The sequence below is a fragment of the Nicotiana tabacum genome, chromosome 11, assembly GCF_000715075.1.
Source record: "Nicotiana tabacum cultivar K326 chromosome 11, ASM71507v2, whole genome shotgun sequence".
Classification (NCBI taxonomy): Eukaryota; Viridiplantae; Streptophyta; class Magnoliopsida; order Solanales; family Solanaceae; genus Nicotiana; species Nicotiana tabacum.
In genome coordinates, this window is record NC_134090.1 from 23,670,054 (window position 1) to 23,688,243 (window position 18,190).

At 36.2% G+C, this 18,190-nt stretch overlaps 1 protein-coding gene across 1 annotated transcript; it reads left to right on the forward strand.

Annotated features, from left to right (window-relative positions):
- The first annotated feature begins 399 nt into the window (after nucleotides 1-399).
- Nucleotides 400-11,800, forward strand: LOC107777116 (uncharacterized). The gene is made up of 10 exons (XM_075224918.1): nucleotides 400-1,357; nucleotides 3,775-3,902; nucleotides 4,556-4,696; nucleotides 5,873-5,959; nucleotides 6,195-6,348; nucleotides 7,008-7,067; nucleotides 7,824-8,252; nucleotides 9,797-10,092; nucleotides 10,290-10,419; nucleotides 10,860-11,800. The coding sequence occupies exons 1-10, from the start codon at nucleotides 455-457 to the stop codon at nucleotides 11,373-11,375; spliced, it is 2,844 nt and encodes a 947-aa protein (XP_075081019.1). The 5' UTR covers nucleotides 400-454; the 3' UTR covers nucleotides 11,376-11,800.
- The last annotated feature ends 6,390 nt before the right edge of the window (nucleotides 11,801-18,190 follow it).

Below are 18,190 nucleotides of genomic sequence, written 5' to 3' on the forward strand. Positions count from 1 at the left end.
CATTGCTTAAATTGCACACATAAATATCTTTTCGTCCAGCCTGATTTATGAAAAAAATAACCTTTCTACACTTTTCCTTACTCTAAATGGGAAATTTTTGTAAATGTGTTTAAGAGTACAATATCAAAAATCTAAACGTGTTTAAAGTACAACATCAAATCTTAAAACAATAAAAAGTGCTTTAACTTTTTGTCATCTAAACTAAAAGGTGTTTGGATTGACTTAATGTAAAAAGACTTAATAAAAAGTGCTTAAAATCCTTACTTTTAAGCGTGAAAAGACTTTAGATTTTAGCTTAAAAACTACTCACTTTTTTAAAGCCAATTCAAACACCCTCTTCGTTTTGAGGTCTTTGGTCGTTAAAACTAGCAAACAAATTACCAAAATTGCCCCTGAACCAACACGAACCATGTAAACATTATGAAAACTCAACACTGTAACAAGTGGAGTTGAGATGATAATGGATAGTAGTACTATCTTCTCCCTCTCCTCCACCGCACACTATTCTCCAACTCCGCCACCCTTCACCACCTCCATTCTCACCGGGAAACACCATCCCTCCACCACTTCCACTTCCATTCTCTCCCTCAAGTCTTCCTCTAACGACTCCTCAGATAAACCCACCACCTCCTACTCCTCCACCAGTCTCCGCCGTCCCACCACCACCACCAACAAATCCCTTAACACCCCTCTTTCTCAGAATCTTAAAAACCCCTTAAAACTTCTACTTAATTCTCCTCCTGCCACTTCACCACCCCCACCGTCCCTCTCTAACAAACTTTGGTTATCCAATAAACTCTCACCACCCCCACCCCCACCCCCAACCCCAACCCCACCACCTCCGCCGCCGTTAGCACCTAATGAGAGTGATTTGGACTATTCAGATGATGAGGAAATGCAAAAAAGTAGTGAATTTAGAGAAAAAGGTAAAATCTTTATAGGGAATTTACCATTATGGGTTAAAAAAAAGGAACTTGAAGAGTTCTTTAGGCAATTTGGGCCAATAAAGAGTGTGATTTTAATAAAGGGTCATCATGAAACAGAACTGAATAAGGGATTTGGGTTTGTGATATATGGGGGCTCAATCTCAACTGCTGAAAAGGCGGCAATGAAGGCTGTAGAGTTTGATGGGGTTGAATTTCATGGAAGAGTGTTGACTGTTAAATTGGATGATGGGAGGAGAATGAAGGCGAAAACCGAGGAAAGGAAGAGGTGGGTGGAAGGGGAAGATGATGTGGAGTATAGGTCCAAGTGGCATGAGGAGAGGGAAGGGTCAAGGAGGGATTTGAGGAAGGTTCTAGATACAGAGCCAGAGAATTGGCAGGCCGTGGTGCGTGCTTTCGAGAGAATCAAGAAGGTATCATGCTTACTGAGATGCCCTTAATTTACATTTGCTTACAATGATGTTAGCACCTTGAAGTGTAATTCCAGTAAGGTTATAAGAAAACAATGAAGTAAGATAAAGAATTGGAATTCTAATTATGTGGTATAGGATTAGTTCTAAAAACACTTTTAGTGCTAAATATATGTATACTAATGTGTTTTGCAAATGAGGATGTGAGATTAGCAAAGCTATAAAATTTTAGATTTTGCGAGAGTGACGGAGGTTGTGAACATGTTTCATAGGTACAACAACATACCCAGTATTATCCCATGATTGGGTAGGGTAGGGTAGGGTAGTGTGTACGCAGACCTTACCCCTACCTTTGTGAAGGTAGAGAGGCTGTATGTTTCATAGGTAGTACATGTTTTTAACTTGTTTCATTTTCTTGAGCCTTAGAGAGTTTATTGATTGACTCTTTTCTTGGGCTGGAGACTTGGAATTTCGGCAAACAATCATTTTGAAGCTCGTCATGCTAATGATGCTACCATTATTAGGCTACAAAACAAAGGGGTTTATTTTCCATTTTGATTGAATTTTGGTGACACCAAAGATGTCCAATTGTCTTTTCATTTTGGTTGTTGTGCTGTGGGAACGATTATTGGATCAGTGTTATCCGAAAATAGCAAAAAAGCTCTAAGGTCCGTCGGGGATTTAAGCGAAAAGTGCAAATAGAGCGTGGGCTTTAATAAAGAAAGGCGCTAAAGGAGAAAAAAAATACAAATATGTGTGTGTAGTCCAAGACTAATAATTATAAGCATGAATAACAAATATACAGACAAACAAATTGAAAAAAAATTGCCATAAAGTGAAATATCAAATCGTTTAGTTTTGCCTCCAATGGATTACACTCATTATCAAGGAAAAGTATGACTTAGAGCCTTGATGACGACATTGAAGCGCCCGTGTAGCGAGGCGAAGCGCTCAACATGTTTTGTGCCTCGCTTCAGGGCTTAAGCGCGCCTTTGACAACATTGTTTATCAGTATCTTGTATGGAGCTGTTTGCCAAATATTTTTGGTGAACGGAAGGATGCGGTAATGTGTAGTGGTGTTCAGAACAATGTAAAAAATAAACATCCAAGGATATGGCCTAGTGGTCAATGAAGTTGTGCAAACTTTAGGTATAAGGGTTCAATCTCCAACATAGACATGGTGATATAAAGTTTCTAGGCGATCCACCACCTCCTAAGCACTGCTACGTTTGGTTCTAAAGCAAGCCCAAGAGTACTGGAAACATAATTACATAAGAGTTCTCAAACGCTTGATGCGATGATAATTTTTTGTTTGTTTAATTATGTATGTTAGTTTTCAGTTGCCTCTTGAAAGATTTTCTCAGTTTTTTTTCTTATGCAAGATATACTGCTCCATTGAAACTTACTAATTACTGCTATGTCCTGCATTTTGTGTCCCATTTTCCTCTCCTGGGTTACCAAAAGTGGTGTGTCTTTTCTTAGATGAATTCTTCTTTCATGCTTTTGTGTTCTTTTACAAGATTATTGGCTTTTGAATCTCTTTGCATGAGGTTACGATTTTAGAACAGTATCTGTAGCATTATGTCATGACCTACTCTTTTATTAAACTCTGTGAAAATGAAAGGGAACAAACAATTTGTGACTGATGGAGAGCTCACCAATTATACGTTCATTGAGATTTATACAGATTGCTTCTGTCAACCTATATGCTTTACCACATCTTCTTTGTCACCTAACATGCCTTTAAGGTTTGACAGCTCAAGAGATACCTCACTTTTTTACGGTATTGTTTGTAGGTAATAATTGGTTGAGTAAGTTTGATAAGAAAGGCTGCTTTATATGCATATTTATGAGAAAGTTGATACCAGAACTATCATTCTTGATGGGTTCCATCAGTCTTAAGACTTAAGATTCTGGTAGTACAATTGAGCCACTACGACAAATTTTCGATTAATTTTTGTGTCAATGTTGTAGCTTGCCCATCAAAATGATACTCCATGCGAGCCATTTTATTCTTGAAACTGTTGAATGTTGTGTAGAGTAATATTATAAGTAGAATGGTGTCCAACATTTTGGACTCCCATAATAGAAAGTGTATTGTATAAAATAGGATACGGGGATTAATATTTTTGAAATTATATTTTTCTCCATCAATGCAAGTTTGTTTTATTCATTTGATCTTTTTATTGCTTATCTACTATCTTCAATGTGGCTATCTACTGACAAAAAAGTCACCTTTATTCTTGCTATATGCTATAATTGTTTGAGTCTCATAAGCTTCTCCTCTATGAAAGTACTGGATTATACTTGCATTGACAGATACTTAGCTTATTTATACTTGAAATGGATGAAGTACAGTTATGCTTCTGCAGAGCTTTCGACCATATTTTTTCAGAGAAAGTGATACCTTCTTTTTGTAGCCATCCAGGAAAGAGTTTGGTTTAATGGTGAACTATTATGGAAGGCGTGGTGACATGCATCGTGCACGTGAAACCTTTGAAAAGATGCGTGCTCGAGGTATAGAGCCAACGGTTCATGTATATACCAAGTAAGTTCCCGTGCTAAACTGTTGCTCAGTTTTAATTAGTTTAATTGGGCAAGATGTTAACAGGAAATCACCTCCTCGACAACACGTATGAGCGGATATATTGAAAGTCAACATAATTTCAGTTTTGACATTTCTTTTCCTGAAGCAAAGGCAGCACTTATCTTGCTCTTCCTCTTCTTGTCTATTGCCACGGAGTGGGCGAGTGGTCATGATATGGAATCCTGGTGGAACTACAGTCTATTAATAACTGTCCAGCCTTTCTTATATTTTCAGCTATTTTAGTGAATTTGGTTTTAGGTATATCTTTCCTAATGTTGAACAATTTTATTTGGAATATTACCTAGAATAGAAAATCTTACCTTAAAGTAAGAGTCCTGCCTAGGGTAGGAGTTTAGTTGTAGTTATAAGTAACAATTATCCTCATTATTATTGAACAGTACTTTTTGAGATTTTCTCTTTCTCAAGGTTTAAAGATTTGAACATTAGTTCTCCAATTCCTTTATCAATTTCATAACTTCCTCTCTGTCGTTAATCTTCTTTCTCTTCTTATTTCAAAAAATGAAATTTTCCTTCAACGTAATAGGTTATATTTATTAACTGCTCAACATTAGTTCTTCACTTCCTTTAATTTTACTGTTTCATCTGTATTGCAGCCTCATCCATGCTTATGCGGTAGCTAGAGACATGGAAGAAGCACTATCTTGTGTAAGGAGAATGAAAGATGAAGGAATTGAAATGAGTTTGGTGACTTACAGCATCCTTGTTGATGGATTCGCGAAACTGGGCAACATAGAGTGAGCAATCCACTCACCTCAAGTATTGTTGTTCGCTTAGCATTAGTCTGATAATCTCCTCTTTCAAGGCTTTTGGATATGTTATAGTTTGAATTCGTGTTTCCTTTGAATTAATATGATGTTATGTGTTCATCTTGGTTTAGTAGTTGACCTTGAAAATTTTAAACTAAAAACTGAAGATTGTAAGTTAAAACTCAATCTTACGTCAATGAACAGTTTTATTGACTAAACATTAAGTATGAAATTATTAACTGTGCATAAACGCATTACCTCTTGAGCCGAGGGTCTACCGGAAACAGCCTCTGTACCCCTTGGAGTAGGGGTAAGGTCTGCGTACACACTACCCTCCCCAGACTTCACTTGTGGGATTTGACTTGGTTGTTGTTGTTGTTGCGTAAACGCATTACCTAGTATTTTGCTGGAGTATAGGAATGTAGGACGTACCTCTAGGTTTATACCTGACCTGAAACTTTGCAGTATATTACATCAAATTACTGCCAAGTACAATATATTGATTCCAACTAAATTTTTTTAGACGTGTTGAATTTTCAAGTATGAAGTTGTAGTTAATATAGTAATACATAAAGTGCCACCTTTTTAAAATTTTCAGTGCTAAATAGTTTTCACTAAAATATTGAATAGCATTTCAAATAGCACCTTGATGTGTAAAATGATATGAATTTGAAGTGTTAAAATGATTTTGAATTACACTTATCATACATGTCTATTTTCAAATAACTCAATAACCAATTTCAAGTGCTACATTGGCTAAGCCACACAAGCCCTTAGGTTTTGCCTTTGCTCAATGCCTTACACTGTGGAAAATATAAGAACCCTGTCTCAAACTGTAAGAATGTTTGCTACTTTATTGTGTTGGTAGCTCATGAAATATTTGAAACTGATAGTACAAAATGATATTGTGTTACAATATGATCTTGATTATATTCTGGAATATCATGTCTGAGACTCTGATTTGTGGTCCATATATGGGTACCTAAAAAATGTCTTCGATGCATAAAATGATAAAAGTAACTTTGGTTTTATATATCTGTCTTCGCTCAAAGCTAGTTTTGTTTTATCAATTTCTTGGAGAAAATAGTTCTCTCAACTTTTATTTCTGTACTTGGTTAAAATCCTTTTTCCTAATCTGTCATTTCTCTGTCATGTTTGTGGAAGAGCTGCAGAGCGATGGTTTAAGGAGGCTAAAGAGAGGCATCCAACTTTAAATGCCATTATATATGGAAGCATCATCTATGCTAATTGGTATATTTTCTTTGAATTTTGGCCTTCAGCTTTTCAATTTTAAGTTGGAGTTCATTATGGTCTTATTTTGTGCGTGCAATTTCAGACTTGCTAACCATTTTGCTAATTCTCACTGTTAGCTGAAATTTTACTTCCTGAACCACTAATTTCTTTAGCAGCCATTATTTTTCATGCACGTTTCTTTGATATCATTATGAGTTAATATTATCTGTTTGGTTTTTGAATGAACTGACAGCCAAACAAGCAATATGGACCGAGCTGAAGAGCTGGTTAGGGAGATGGAAGAAGAGGGTATTGATGCTCCAATTGATATATATCATATCATGATGGATGGTTATACTTCGGCAGGGAATGAGGATAAATGTCTCGTTGTATTTGATAGACTTAAAGTAAGTTTTAGAGCCTGTTTGGATTGGCTTATTTTAAGTGCTTTTAAGCCATTTTGTAATGTTTGGATAAAGTAAAAAAGTGCTTTTAAGCACTTGTTTTTATGCTAAAAATAAGTCAAAAGCCAAAAGCTAGAATTTCTAACTTATTGCTTTTAGCTTAAAAGTCACTTAAAACAAGCCCATCCAAATGGGCTCTTACTCAGTGTAACTGCGCAGATGAATGGAACATATGACTTGGTCAAATTTTGTTCCGTTGACTACATAGAATTTAGTGAGAAATTGTCAACGTACAAACAGACTACATGATGTCACTGTTTAAGATGGTTTCTCCCCATATATTATAAGACACATCAGCTATTGTAGTTTCTTTATTAAGAAAGGGAAGGGAGAACTGGTTGGAACCTTTCAGTAAGCGAAGGAAACTCTTCATACTGAAGGAGAAAATAGAAGTTTTTTGTTTCTTTTTCTTTTTTCTTAATGAAGTGCCTTTCCGACAATGCTTTAAAAAAGGAAAAAAAGTGGAAAAGCCTTTATGGGCAGTGTTTTGAATATGGAATTAAGACTTTTGATTAGAAACCTTGTAATGGTCATGGACAGCTTTTTCTGTTTTTTTTTTTTTGCTGACTTATCTAATATGGTACTGTAACTTCTTTTTGCAGGAGTGTGGATTTGCTCCTTCAGTTGTCAGTTACGGATGTTTAATGAATCTCTATATCAAGGTGGCTTATTGTCATCATTGTTAGTATATTTGTAACTTTCCTTGTTAGCATCTGATTTTTGCGTATCTTTTGTATGTCATTCTTGGTTCAACACATGTAACAGAGTTCATGTAAATATTGGCAATGGGCAAAAAGGATAATTTAGTTAAGCTTTGACTTCGGCCTCCCACTTAATACGTCAGAATCTGCCACCTTCAACAAAATGGCCTACTTAGCTTGTGGAATTTCTTAACCAATAAATTCTAGCAGCCATCTGGTTCCCTTAAGGTGCTGCAGACTAGAGTCTCATGTATCAAGTCAGAGTTCAGTTACTAAAATGGATTGCTTGGTCATATAAGCTGTATTAGCACCTTCTCCTTTACATTGCAAATCCAAAAGTATCACACTTCGTTTGCACGACTTATATAATAGGTGTTCATATGATAATTCTCAATTTTGAATTGCTTCCTCTCTGACTTTTATGGCTTTTACAACCTTCCTGGGTTTTTAACTCCTCAAGTAAAGAAGGGCAACGTCTAGCGAAGTGTTATTGGGTATCAATCCAGCACCCAAAATTGGTATCTTAAATCATTTGTTGTTCCATCTTTATCAGAAAAATGGTTTATTATTTCCATGAACTAAACCTATGGTAGTCTTGCAAGATGAAAACTTTAGCACATTTTTAGTTACTAATTACAGTATCTTGACATTGCTGATGAGTTGTTACCAATTTCATCATTCATTTGAAATTTTTAAATTGATTTTAAACCCTTGCAGATGGGCAAAGTCTCCAAAGCTTTTGAGGTCAGTGAAAGGATGAAGCTGGCTGGCATAAAGCATAACATGAAGACATATTCCATGTTGATCAACGGCTTCATTTATTTGAAAGATTGGGCAAATGCTTTTGCAATTTTTGAGGATGTAATAAGAGATGGTTTGAAGCCAGATGTGGTGCTTTATAATAACATTATCAGAGCATTTTGTGGCATGGGTAACATGGACCGTGCTTTACGTATTGTTGAGCAAATGAAAAAGGAGAGGCATAGACCTACCTCGCGGACTTTTATACCGATTATACATGCCTTTGCTAAAGCTGGAGCAATAAGAAAGGCACTTGACGTTTTTGATATGATGAGAAGGAGTGGATGCATCCCAACTGTTCAAACTTATAATGCATTAATTCTTGGCCTTGTTGAGAAGCGTCAGGTAAATCTAAGTTCCATTGCATGTAGATAAACTTAAAAAGGCGGCGCTTGTTTGTGTGTGACCTGTTACCTGTCCATTCTCTATAAAGGGCAATGGACATGGCATGTGTACTGAAGTTTTCAGTAACTACCTAAAAGATCAATTATGAACCACCAAATGCAAGATAAGTGTCGAAGTGTTGAATTTACATGAAAATACATTAACTTTCTGCTGTTACCCATTCTGGTTGGATTGACCAAGAAGTATACTTAGAAGGAGTAGAACCAATCAAATGGAAATAAGTTGCTTTATCGTTCTGTTATGCATAGTAAACTAGCAGAGTTAGACTAAGATCTAAATGACCAATTCTAGCAAATGAATTTACATGCCAAATTGCTGATTCTACATGTCACTCTCAATGTAAACTTGCTGCATCTACATATTAGAAAATCTTTCCACATATTCAAACAGAAAAAACTGATCTATAGCTGGAGTAGACGTGGCAGACTGTGGACATTATTAGCATGAAATATGGATGTTAAGGGTCTGCAACGTTTGTGTTAGGTAATCTTGTAGAACCGAAGTTGAATTTGGCTAACCAAATATACAGATGTTGGTGTCCTATTAAAACAACGCGCTTGTGAATTGCTGGATGGCGTATAATGTTAAATGTAATTTTAGAAGGATTAATAGGATCACCCTTTATTTCACACACATCCTCTTTGTTCCTCTTTCTTTCCGTGTTTGAAAATTTTCAGGCCTATTGAACTTCTTTCCATAGAACCAGGGGCGGGATGTACCTTAGGCGGAGTGGTGTCACATGACACCGCTTGGTCGGAAAATTATACTAAATATGTATATTTAATTAAAAGGAAGAAACAAATATGAGAATAAATAAAATATAGTGACACCACTTGCCACAAACAATTGTGTAGCTCTTTCGGTCAGGCGCCTCAGTCTTCCAGTATAGGTCGTGGGTTCGAAGCTTCATTTATTATTTCAAAATTTTTGTGCCTCATTTACAAAAAAAAAAGATTACATTGTGTTGAACAGGGGTCGAACCGTTGACCTCTTAGAAGCTAACAAAACTTTTAGCCATTCGATCAGGAGTCACTTTTGTGAACTCTAGTGACAATTTTTTTACAGTAATTGAAAAGGATGCTAGCTGCTGCTTCCATGATTAGTAGTTGTGCTATTCTTTTTCTTTTTCCTTTCATCTTCTTGCTTGCCAATGAAATTGATTAAGAACGATTTGTCAAATCAAATAAATGATGAACTTTTAGTGATTATTAGGTACTTTATATAGAAAAATAGTATTTATTATTATTTCTAATGAGGTTACTTTTGAATACCTTTCAAAAACCGAAACTCATCGAAAAGATTTGTAGTAATATGATTGAGTTGTGTTTTAATATAAGATTCGAGTTGTGTTTTTATATGATGTTATTAGTAGTATTTTGTTTATTTGTTCACTTTTAAAGTGTAACACCACTTACAAAATTTTTTGCATACGCCACTGTGTAGAACCCTTTTGATTTGTTTGCTTTATATTTAACTTGATGCAGATGGACAAAGCTGTGGAAGTTGTAGATGAGATGTTGCTTGCAGGAATTAGGCCAAATGAGCGTACATATACAACCATTATGGATGGTTATGCATCTCTTGGTGATACAGGAAAAGCTTTTGAATATTTTTCAAGAATTAAAGATGAGGGTCTGGAGCTTGACGTATATACATATGAGGCATTGCTCAAGGCATGTTGTAAATCAGGCAGGATGCAAAGTGCTTTGGCAGTGACAAAAGAAATGAATGCCAAAAACATTCCCAGGAATACCTTTGTGTACAACATATTAATTGACGGGTATGGCTCTTCATATTGGGTCGGTGGTTGCCAACTATTTTTTTTTTTTTGGGGGGAGGGGGGGGGGGAATAAAATGCTGATTAGCACATTGCCTTTAGCGGATATACCCTCTTCTATTTGATGGTATTTTACCTCTCTATGGGTGTACTTTGGACTGTATCCCGTCATATTTGCTATATTTTCCTACTCTGTGCAGATGGGCTCGAAGAGGTGATGTTTGGGAGGCTGCTGATTTGATGCAACAAATGAGGCAAGAAGGAGTTCAACCTGACATCCATACCTATACTTCTTTCGTAAATGCTTGTTGTAAAGCTGGAGACATGCAGGTATCTGTGTGATGATATATACAACTTTGGCTGCATTTATATTGCTAATTCAGCTTTGCTAAAATGCCTGAAAATGGATATGTTGATCTCATATGTTGCTTTGTGTACTGTTCTACACAATTGAGGTTGTTCGCGTTTAGAATTTAAAGAAAACTAACTTCCACTTATGTCTACTATGTGCATTATGCTTCTCTGGAACATATTGAGTACTATCTGAAATATGTATGAGTCATGTAGCATTATGTTACCAACTCCGTGGTCCTAATAATGCTTACCGTGCTCCATATATTTGCATCAGACACTACTTGGAATTTGATTTTAGTTTCTTTGAGTCATATCATATGCTCTGCCTAATGGTAGCTTTTCATAGCCCCAAAAAATGTTTATTTTTATTTCCTCAAATAGTCAAAAGACTGCAATCAATATTTGTTTTGTTTCAGAAAGCAACGAACACAATTCAAGAGATGAAAAGGGTTGGGGTTAAACCCAATGTTAAAACCTATACCACTCTCATACACGGTTGGGCACGGGCTTCGCTTCCAGAAAAGGCTTTAAAATGCTTTGAAGAGATGAAGAAATCTGGTCTGAAGCCAGACAAAGCCGTATATCATTGTTTAATGACATCACTGTTGTCAAGAGCCACAGTTGCTGAAGATTACATAATAACGGGGATCCACCGTGTATGTGAAGAGATGGTGGAATCTGGATTGACTGTTGATATGGGAACTGCAGTTCATTGGTCCAGATGCTTGCGGAAGATTGAGAGAACCGGAGGTGATATAACAGAAGCCCTTCAGAAGACCTTCCCTCCTGATTGGAATTCCCACAGAAATCTTAATGCAGCGTCATATGATACCAGGAATAACGAAGGGTTAAACGATAGTGATCACGACGATGGTCCTTTGTATGAGGTTAACAGTGACAGTGACGATGATACAAATACCCCTGCAATGTAATTAGAAGGTAACTTGGTGAAATTCAATCCGTTTATATGTATTAGGTTGAGCTATTTGTTGTAGAAGATCCAGAAAAGAGGTCTTAGATGTAAATGGAATTTTTGACACTAGTTGGGCCCAGTGTTATAAAAGCCATCACCTCGTCGTTTAAGTTGATGAATGCATGTGAAGCAGAGGGGTTATTGCTTCATAGGTGAAGCCGTGCACTTCAGAAAAGTGTGTGCCAAATGAAAAACTGTCTTCTTTGAATCTCAACTTAGAGTTGGATTAATATCGGCATTGTTGTGTATTAGATGATGAAATTAGTTATTTTAGTTGCAATTTGATTATCACAATACTAAATTCATATATGTATGATTCTTTTAACTTTTTATTTTTTGAAAGCATTCTTGGGTCTTAATGATGCCTTGATCAAGATCGAAAAATTTGTTCTATTCTTGTTTTGGCACAAGTAATTGTAAGTGCACTCTTTTCAGATTTCTTGGAGACAATGTAGCCAGCAGAATTTATTTGTGTTCGACCTGAAATGTTTTTTTTTTTTGCCCGCCTTCGCTAGGATTTGTACTCCAGTCTCTCACGATTTTCACTCAGCTCATTGACCGCTAAGTCACACTATTGGGTGCGATATGCTTAATTATTCAACTCTTCCTTTTAACTACAGTGCACATGCAGTTTCTGTGTAGATTCCAGCTTCTGAGCTTTGCCGGATAAATTGTCTATAGCTTTCAAACTATGTACCATAGATGACTGTAGTAGATTCTAACTTCCAACATTCCAAACTGAAAATGTTATTTGCAGAAACAGTAATAGGAAACATCAAATTATGGTACTAGAAACTAGCTTTGTATGAAGCATGTTTGTACTTTTCACCTTCTTCTATACTTGAAGCATATTTGTATTTCTTGAACATAGATGCACCATTATAAAAGCGAGAAAAAAGTATCAAGTGAGAATTGTTCCTTGTTCTAGATATATAATTCGGCATTTAACCAGATGCACTATTCAACCTTTTTGGATCATAGAGACCAATAGATAATAGTAGACTAATTTTTTAAAATATACACATAAAATACCTAGTTTGGCAGAAAAACTATAAGGTGCACCATAAGAAAGGCCTAAATCCGAACCAAAAGACTAAATGCCTTTTATTTCTTGCTGTACTAAATTGTCTACCAGGTAGTACAGACACCTTCTTGTTTTCTGGTTTCACATTGGAATACTAGAATTTTGAATATTCCTCTTGGATTTTACTATGTTCGATGCAGGAATAATTTCCTTTGTCTAAACTAAGAAAACGTGTAGTATATTCCGGTTGATAGTGCAAACTTTACTATAAACAGGTAAAGCTAAGAGATGAAACAGGAAGGGGATACAAATCTTACTGAAACAAGAACACGTTTATACAAATGAAATGAGACCCGAAAATAGAAATATGAACTATGAGGTCTCAAGTTCAAATTTCAGCAATATTAGGTGATTTTTTCTCATATGTAATAAAATATTTTGTGGAATTAGTCGAGGTCCATCCGACATTATGATTATAAAAAAGAAGATAAATATCTTTCACAAGATTGTATTTTCTGTTGAAATGGGATGGTATTCAAACTCCCGAAATGTATCTAAAGAGCGGTACAAAAGTGAGATTACTCCTAATACAATTAAATGAATACTTGGAAATTAGAATTATATTTAGGCATGTAGGTAAGTTAGAATACTCCTATTTCTACTAAATGAATACTGAAAATCGTATTTAGATATTAGAAGTAAAAAGGACATCATTTTTTTCTCTCCATAGATCATTAATCAGTGCTACGAGTTTTAAGGTGTTTTATTCCAACAGTTGAAGAGAAAATACTTATTATGAAAACTTTAGTTTCTTAGATCTCTATTTATCACTGTGCAAAATATAAATTAACTAATCATGATTAAGTAATAGAAATTTATGTAAAAAGAATATTTCACGTCCTAATGTTTCTCCTAGAGTCATATAAGTGAATGTGCATGTTGTGAGCACGGGATTTTTGCCCTATACGAATTACTCCCACAAATTCAAGAAAATAAACTTTTCCCATTATTTGCAATTTCGTAAATTTTTGTGGCATTTTTCGTTAATTGTTTGCATTTGTCTGCGCATGATTCATTTTGTTTAATTAATGAAAAATACAAAAATATGTTGCATTTGCATTTAGGATTTAATTTTACATTTTAGGATTAATTAACAAATTAGTTATTTTATAAAAATGGAAAAATCACAAAAATAGTTTACTTTTGCACTTTTTAATTTTAATTTTTGAAATTTTGGTAGTTTTCCCTTTAAATTTATTTTTTTATTACTTGTGGTAATTTTTAGTTAGAGTTAGTTAATTCAATGTGGTAGGATAATTTGATTTAGGAATTAATTTAGGTTTTTATTCTTTTAGATCTAATTTAAAAGAATTTTGAAATGAAAAAGAAAGAAAGAAGTAAAGAAGTCAACTGTTGGGCCAGTTCCATTCAATCCCTTCAGGCCCAATTGATTTAAACACGAGTACCCATTTAAACCAGCCCAAATCCGCCCTCTACCCGGTCCAACCCCATTTCCCTAAGCCCCAATCCTAGCCGTTGATCTATTTCAATCGGACGGCTCCGAACTGGGTCACTTTTAGTATAAAAGTGTCCTAACCTTTGCACCCCCCGTCTCATCTCTCTCAACTCCCCTCTTCAGAGACCACACCCTCAAGAACCCTAATCCTCCGCCCTTATTCCACCACATCCGCCCGGCAGCATCGTTACCAAATGACTCCAAATCGATACCACATAACCACCATGACCCCCTCGTTCCAAATCCCCACTCTGTTTCCCTCGAATCTTGTTAGAACGTCTCGAATCTTAAATCCGAGTTCGAGCCCTAAAAGTTCAAAACCACTTCCTGTCGAATCTGGTGACATGCATCGACTCAAGCCTTTGTTTTTCATGACTAAAAGGTTGATTCACTACAAAACTGATGTTGTTTGTTTGTTCTTAACAGAGAACAAGTGATTAGCATCAGTTTCGTGTGAACCAGGGCATCAAGTGTAACTTCAAGTTCGATTGGTGAGTTTCTATCTATCTTTGTGTCCATTTGTGGTTCTTATTCACTTTTCATCCCTCTTCTTTTCTTCTCCTTTTCTCTGGTTGAAAACTTATTAATGTTTTCTTGTCGAGTTTTTATTAATGTTATAGTTAAGTTTCTGAATATCTCCCTTTTTATGTTAGCCTCATTAGTATAATTAGGTTATTCTGATTTAATAATTTAGTTGATTCCTTGCCAGTTTGTGTTAGTTAATCAGTCAGTTAGTTTAGGTTTTGGGAAATCGTTTGTGTTTTCTTTTGTTACGGCTTGGGTTGAGTTTATTTAGCTGTTTGGGATCTAGGTCTGACCCATTTGCAAAAGAAGGGCAACCCGTTAACCTAGTTAAACCGTTGGGTCAACTTGACCCATAACCCATTTGAGTTCCTGGGGGGGGGGGTAATTAACAGAGTTTCGAGGGTCAAATTAGGATATCTAGGTGAGGAAATATGTAGTGGCTGAATAGGAAGCTTCCAGGAAAGGGGGTTTGGGACTATTTTGAAATTCTGTATTTTACATTAGGGGTATGTGAGCTAAAACCAAAATTGAAAAAGGGGCAAAATACAAAGACTGATATCTTTAAGTAGCCTTAATGCCTTGCCTATAAAGGCACCAAGACTTGCTATTCAAGTCAGATTAGGAAGAGATAAAAAGACCCCTGAAAAACAAAAATGGTTGCACTCTGAATTCCTGACACTTTTCTGGTTGAAAACTACTAACTTGTTGCTGGTTTTGGTTTTCTGATCCTCATTCCTTAGTTAAAATTACTGAAAAGTTCCATAGTTGTGCATCTGGGTGGAAAAATGGATTGAGTCTAAGTTTAGAAGTCTAATTCGAGTTGTTTGGAGTTGGTTTGAAGTCTGGGTTGGTTTCAGCTGATTAAGCACTGTTACATTGTTGCCGGTACTGCTTTGCTGGTGTTGATCCTTCACTCTTCTTATTTTCTTTGCTTTTTCAGGTATCCTCTTGAACCATGATGGAAATAAAGCATGATTAAGCTTTGTTCAAAGATCTGTGACCGAATTGGGATTAAATAAAAATATCAATCCTTGTTGTGTTAAATTCTACCATGTCGTTATTCACGTTTTAGTTTAGCTTCTTATGTGAGTTTCATTTCTGTTTTAAGGCTTGGATTTGAGCTTGTTTGAATATAGTTGATTCAAGGCTGCTTAGGGTTTTTTTTAATATGTATTAATTAAGGACTGTGACTCTTAGTTGATTGGCTGAAACTATTTGGTTGTGGATGTGCCTTTCATGGACATGGTCCAAATGCATATTAGTTCAGGTTTTGGGTCTAACAGACTGGAGCCATGTTTTGCTTTCCATTTAATCTTTTAAACCTGCTCTCTTATAGCTTAAGGCATGGTTCAGTAACTTCAGGAAATTGTCGTTTAACTTCTTCCTCTTGTTCATGTGATGATTTGTTCCCAATAAGGGAATTTCAAATGGAGGTCGAGTCTGATTTTGGTTCTGAGAATGTCTCAGATTTGGTATAGTTCTTCACATGTTTCTTCTAACAAGCTTGAGTCATATGGTTGTTTAAGTGTGTTATTATGAAATCGGAACTTGGCAGATGAATAAGGTCTATTTGAAACTTCGAATTGCTCTATTTGCTGGAAATTTGAATGGATGATTTAAAATGATGAAATAGTATGCACGAGTTGTAAACAGTTAGTGGTCCAAATTCTGAATTTTCATTTTTATGTGGTTTTTCCTGCAACGATTAATGCTTAAAGCGCTGAGTTGGGCTATAGCATTGGCCCAATTGTGCCGAGTTTCTTTTGCTGGGTACATTTCAGTTTTGGGCTTCACGTTTGAGCCCATTTGTGTCCTCCTACTTATTGACAAAATGGTGAGTTGGACGATGGGTTCATAACCTACCTGGGCTCTTTTAATAAGTTCAATTTGATGTCATTATATTGTTAGCATACGAATCAATAGCATTGGGTTTGCAACTTTCGTATTAATGACTAGAATTTCTTCATATTGTTTAATTAGTTGGCATGGCCCTTTAAACTAATCGAGGTGCGCCATAAGTAAATAAGATCAATAGTCTATAGCCTCATGGTTTCAAAATAAGGAATTTTAGACAATTAGTTGAGGTGTGCCATACTTAGCAAATATATTTATGGCCCTTAAAAGTTTAACTTGAGTTCTCTTTTAAAATTAGATTGGAGGTGTGACATACGAAATAAAAATCTCAAAATTACCTTTTTAATCCTTAGAACTCGAGGCGTGCCATTTAGTTGAATTTCCATGGCCCTCGCAAACTTGAAAGTGCGGAGTTGCTTTAGGCGCATTATTTTAATAAAATTACCTTCCTAAACTCGAGTGTGCATTTCATGTGACCCAAATCCAAATCTTAACAATGTTAAATAAAATGTGTCTCGGATTGCGGGTGCATTTCATGTGGCGTGGTCCAAAGACGCATTTTAGATGACGTTGAAATCTTCCTTAAAATAATTAAAAGCGGTTTAAAATTAAAATTGAACCATAGGCTAAAACATGTATTAAAATCAGATAATAGGCCAATTATAACAGTTGAGCGACCGTGCTAGAACCACGGAACCCGGGAATGCCTAACACCTTCTCCCGAGTTAACAGAATTCCTTACCCGAATTTCTGTATTTGCGGACTGTAAAACAGAGTCAACCTTTCCTCGATTCGGGATTTGAAACCGGTGACTTGGGACACCATAAATTATCCCAAGTGGAGACTCTGAATCTTTTAATAATAAATCCCATTTCGATTGTCCTTTAACTGGAAAAACTCCCTTATACATCCCTTCCGGGGTGTAGGAAAAAGGAGGTGTGACAGCTCTGGCGACTCTGCTGGGGACCGAACCCAGAATCTGGTTCAGGGTTCAGAATTCGAGCTTATAATGTCTGTTATAGTTGGCTTTATTTGTTATCTGACTTTTATATGTTTGAGCCTAATGTGCTAATTGCTGTTTTTACCGCTTTAATATGGTTTGGACTGTATATAAACTGCTACGAAACCCTTCTTTTTTCTGAGTCTTCTAAATCATGGAGAAGGGTGCACTTTGTGTGACTTCTCTTCTGTCTAGAGTCTTATCCCATTTTAGAACGAGGTTCGGACAAGTTGCAAAGCCGGTGAAGCTTCTGTATTCCCGGTACGTTGCCCCCCTCCCGACTTGAGTTGTCCGCTCAGGTAAGCCAGGTCTAGAACAATAAACCCAGGTTTTAAACCTAGTATAACAAAGCCTCATGCCGGATCCCTAGTAGGAACGCTTATCTGCATCATGTGCATTTGACTTTGGAGACTCAACAAAGGGGTTGTGTCTGTCTAGGACAGGTGTACCCGAAATGAAAAAGACCATCCTGATGCATCCTACTTGCTACTTGTGCATTCATTTGCTTCGGATTTGCATGTTGACCGGCTTATAGGGGAAAGGTTGAGAGAAGGAAAGTCAATGTGAGGGCTAAGAGAGATAATTGCTTGCTTTTGAAAAACCGATGTCACAAAATATACTGAAACTCTGCCGAAATTTTGAAAAAAAAGAGAGAAATTTTTGTGTTGTTTTGAAAAAAAAAGTTAGTTTTGTTTTGTCAACATTGCCCGAACTACGCCAGTTTGATTCTCACCGGATGTGGGATACGTAGGCAACCCCCATCGGGTCCAACTTCCCTTTTGCAAAAATAGCCCAAAAAGAACAAAAAATTTATTTTTATTGTAAATAAGTCAGGTGATGCCATTCTTGTCGAAA